The sequence below is a fragment of the Mauremys mutica genome, chromosome 13 (genome assembly GCF_020497125.1).
Source record: "Mauremys mutica isolate MM-2020 ecotype Southern chromosome 13, ASM2049712v1, whole genome shotgun sequence".
NCBI classification, from domain to species: Eukaryota; Metazoa; Chordata; order Testudines; family Geoemydidae; genus Mauremys; species Mauremys mutica.
In genome coordinates this window covers 58,156,991-58,160,894 of record NC_059084.1, presented here as the reverse complement: position 1 = coordinate 58,160,894, position 3,904 = coordinate 58,156,991, and the positions used below count along the sequence as shown (strand labels likewise).

Sequence of the window (3,904 nt, the reverse complement as noted above, 5' to 3'; positions counted from 1 at the left end):
CCTTAAGTCTACAAGATACACTCTCTCTCTCTCTCTCTTTCTCTCCCTTATCTCTTTGTGTACAGTCAGATTTTCAAGGAACATAAATTTCAGTGGGAGTTGGGCACCTAAATCCCTTAATCACCTCTGAAAATACCAGACCTAATCATTGAGCCATCCTTTCAACTACAGCATTTATCTACCCTTCCTCCTTGGTTTATCTTTTTCTATACTTCTCTCATCTATTTGTCTATCTGCACTTCTGTTATCCAGCTGGCATCCATTTGTCTTCCCAGTGTCCGTCTATCTAAGCCTTACACACCTTCCCTCAATCACAATATTTTTTCTTGGATTCATTTAAACTGATGCTTGTTGCTTCTCTCAGAAGCTGTTTTCCCCCTCATTATTACTAAAGTAGCACCTAGAGGCTCCACGCAAGATCAACTCACAATTTGCCAGGTGCTGTATATACAGGACAAGAGGTCGTGGAGAGTATATAACCTAAATAGACAAGGCAGACAAAGGATCAGACGGAAAACAACCTGCTGAAGGTAGCACAGAAGGTCAGTGAGAGAACATAGGATAGGACATAAGTCTTCAAATACATGACCTCATCCACTAGATCACACTAGCCATCAGAGGCTGATTTCTCTGGACTGATGAACATTATGGCTAGGAGGGTGGGATGATATTTGTTTATCTTGTGTGATTGCTTCCGTTGGGAGAGTAATGATAATTTACAGACCAAATCTCACGGGACAGAGAAGGGCTGATAATGTGCTAGCTACACCTGCATCAGCATGAGGCAAAGAACACTGCCAGTTCTTTACATTTTCTCTGCACTTTAAACTCTCCAAGCTACATAAAGCCGTTGGGAAGAGTCATATCTGTTAAGGGCAAGTCGATTTTTACTCTCATTGTTATCTTTATAAACCAGATGGTGTTTTCCCATAGAATACTGAGTAGTGTTTTAAAGAATGAGTCGTGGAGCTGATGAAAAGTATTTCATTAAAATGTGTCTTCTTTCTCGATACTTCCCTGTTTAAGGGAACTCTTTATGGGAAAGTTGGCAACTTTGATAGCCTTCTTACAAAACCTTCCAAAAGGTATCACATTCCGGGAGGTGTAAGGGAAGCATTTTAGAAATGTATACATAGATGACATGTATACATGGAGAATGTCTAATTACTAGGATGCTGAGTGCATTAAAATAGAGATTAGACAGTGCAAGGAATAATGAGGGGAGAGATAGAGATTTTGATGATGATGACTGTACAGTCTGTAGATTTATCTATCTATCTATCTATCTAGTTGCTTACTTGTCCCTCACCACATATCTTATAGAGGTCTTTCTGAAATTTCTTATTTTGTACAAATTGGTTAAGAGATGCAATTAAAAGATCAGTCAAAATATAATTAGCTCAGATTCTTCAAATGAAATCAAATGAATTTTGATTATTTATTTAAGAAGTGTCATACAGATCACAGCAAGACAATCCACTCTCTTTAGTACATGTCACATAATGGAGGTCCAGCCCAAGCCCAAATGCCTGCACGGCTGTTTTTTTGCACCATCGCATGAGCCTGTGTCTGCAGATCCAAACTCTGAAACTTGCTGCTGCAGGTTTGGGTTTGTCTGGGTTTTTTTCGCCACGTAAACATACTTATTGAATCCAACTAGCAACTTGATTGACTGAGTAATGACTGAGTAGAAGGTTGGTACAGGTATCCAGTGCAAGGTAATATTTTGGCTACTTGCATTCCTTTACTCCCTCACTCCCTGGATGCAAATCTGTCTTTTATATTAATTTTAGTAACTACTAGAGTACAGCTTGTTCTGGTCTCCATTGTAATAGGATCTGTACAAACATATAGACAATTATCAATGTTGTTTTTATGCTACAATATTTATGCTACAATAGTGCCTAGAGACGATCCCTTTTCTTCAGTCCAAATCTTTAAGTAATGACCTGTGTACTGGTTTCATCATCATTCATCATATTCTTCACCAGTGTTGACATAAGCACGAAGGACACCCAGTATTATTAGTAGTTTTGCTTTTCAAATATGCATAAGGGCCAGATTCTCAAAGGTATTTAGGGACCTAAAGATGCAGCTAGGCACCGAGTGGGGTTTTAAGCAGGTTAGGTGTCAAACTCACGTAGGTAATTTAGGAGCACAAATGCTATTGAATTTCAATGAAATTTTTAATAGTAAGTCACCTAACCACTTTTGAAAATCTCACTGATTAGCATTAGAATTATCTGTAGTGTGAAAAAGATTGCCAATAAAGTGTAAAAAGACATTGGGACAGAGAAAGAAATATGGAATTAGATCAGCAGATAGGTTGATAGGTTGATGTTTTTATAAGGGGGTAAATCAATTGATCGATAGATAACATACTGATAACCACTAGTAGTAAATATGTTGTTGTTCTGATTATATATTTATTTATTACAGAGCTGGCTGTTAGACATGGAGATGAGAAATCAAACCAGTGACACAGAATTCATTCTCCTAGGGTTCCCCGTAGCTCCTCATCTGCAGCTCCTCTTCTTCATGAGCTTTCTCATTGCCTACACCTTAGTAGTGCTGGAAAATGTCATCATCATCATGACAATCCGGGTGAACTGTCACCTCCACTGCCCCATGTACTTCTTCCTGAGTAACCTGTCCTTCCTGGAAATCTGGTACGTCACAGTCACTGTGCCCAAGACTATGGTCAACTTCGTGTCGGGGAGCAAACGTATTTCCTTCATAGGCTGTATGACGCAGCTCTATTTCTTCCTCGGCTTGGGAAACACTGAGTGCATCCTTCTAGCCGTCATGGCCTATGACCGGTATGTTGCCATCTGCAACCCACTCCGTTACCCGGCCATTGTTAGCCAGGCTCTATGTATCCGCATGGCAGCTGGGTCCTGGCTCTGTGGCTTCTTCATCTCTGCATGGAAGGTGTTTCTTATATCTCAACTGACGTACTGTGGTCCCAATGTCATCAACCATTTCTTCTGCGACGTGTCCCCCCTCTTGAACTTAGCCTGCACAGACATGACCCGGGCAGCATTGGCAGATTTTGTTGCTGCCCTGTTTATCTTGCTGATTCCCCTCTCTGTAATAATCCTTTCTTATGCTTGTATCATCTCCACCATTCTCCACATCCCCTCCACACGGGGCCGCCAGAAAGCATTCTCCACTTGCGCGTCACACCTTATTGTGGTCGTTATCTTCTATGCTGCCAGCATTTTCATCTACATCCGGCCCCAGGGCCTTCCATCCCACAACACCAACAAAATTGTTTCTGCTCTCTACGCCATTGTTGTTCCACTTTTCAACCCCATCATCTACTGTCTGAGGAACAAGGAGGTCAAAGAGGCCCTGAAGAAGACTTTAATCAGCAAAGGAGTTCAGCTGCAGAAACATCAGTACACTTAGTTAGAAATGGAGGGCGTGGGAAGGAAGAAAATGGAAAAAAACAAAATTGAACTTGACACAGTGATCGCTGGGTAAAAACCTCTGGTCTGTGTTATGTCACAGGTCAAACTAGATGATCATGATGGTCCCTTCTGGCCTTAAAATCTCAGAATCTATTAAAGCCTATCAATATGAGCAGAACTTCAACTTGAACATGCAGTAGCACCATCAAGTCCTTGTGTTCTCTGGGGACACAGCAACCCATGCATTGTTCCCATGTGCCTAGCCTACAATTCCGACATAGTTTGTTCCAACACCCTCTTTCCTTCCCACCATCTCACAGTCTCTTAACCTCAGCTTCATTCTGCACCTGCTCCTCATATTTTCCTCCCAGACATTTTCCCTGTTCTGTCCACGTGTTCCTTCTCCCTTCCCTTGCCTTTCCATTTCCCTAATACCCTCCTAATTAAACTCACCCAAGGGAGAAAGAAATGGTGGCACTCACATGACGTTT

The 3,904-nt window shown here is 41.4% G+C and overlaps 1 protein-coding gene across 1 annotated transcript; it reads left to right on the top strand.

The window, feature by feature from the left end:
• The first annotated feature begins 2,451 nt into the window (after nt 1-2,451).
• Nucleotides 2,452-3,411, top strand: LOC123347861 (olfactory receptor 6A2-like). The gene has a single exon (XM_044985050.1). The coding sequence runs from the start codon at nt 2,455-2,457 to the stop codon at nt 3,409-3,411; it is 957 nt and encodes a 318-aa protein (XP_044840985.1). The 5' UTR covers nt 2,452-2,454.
• The last annotated feature ends 493 nt before the right edge of the window (nt 3,412-3,904 follow it).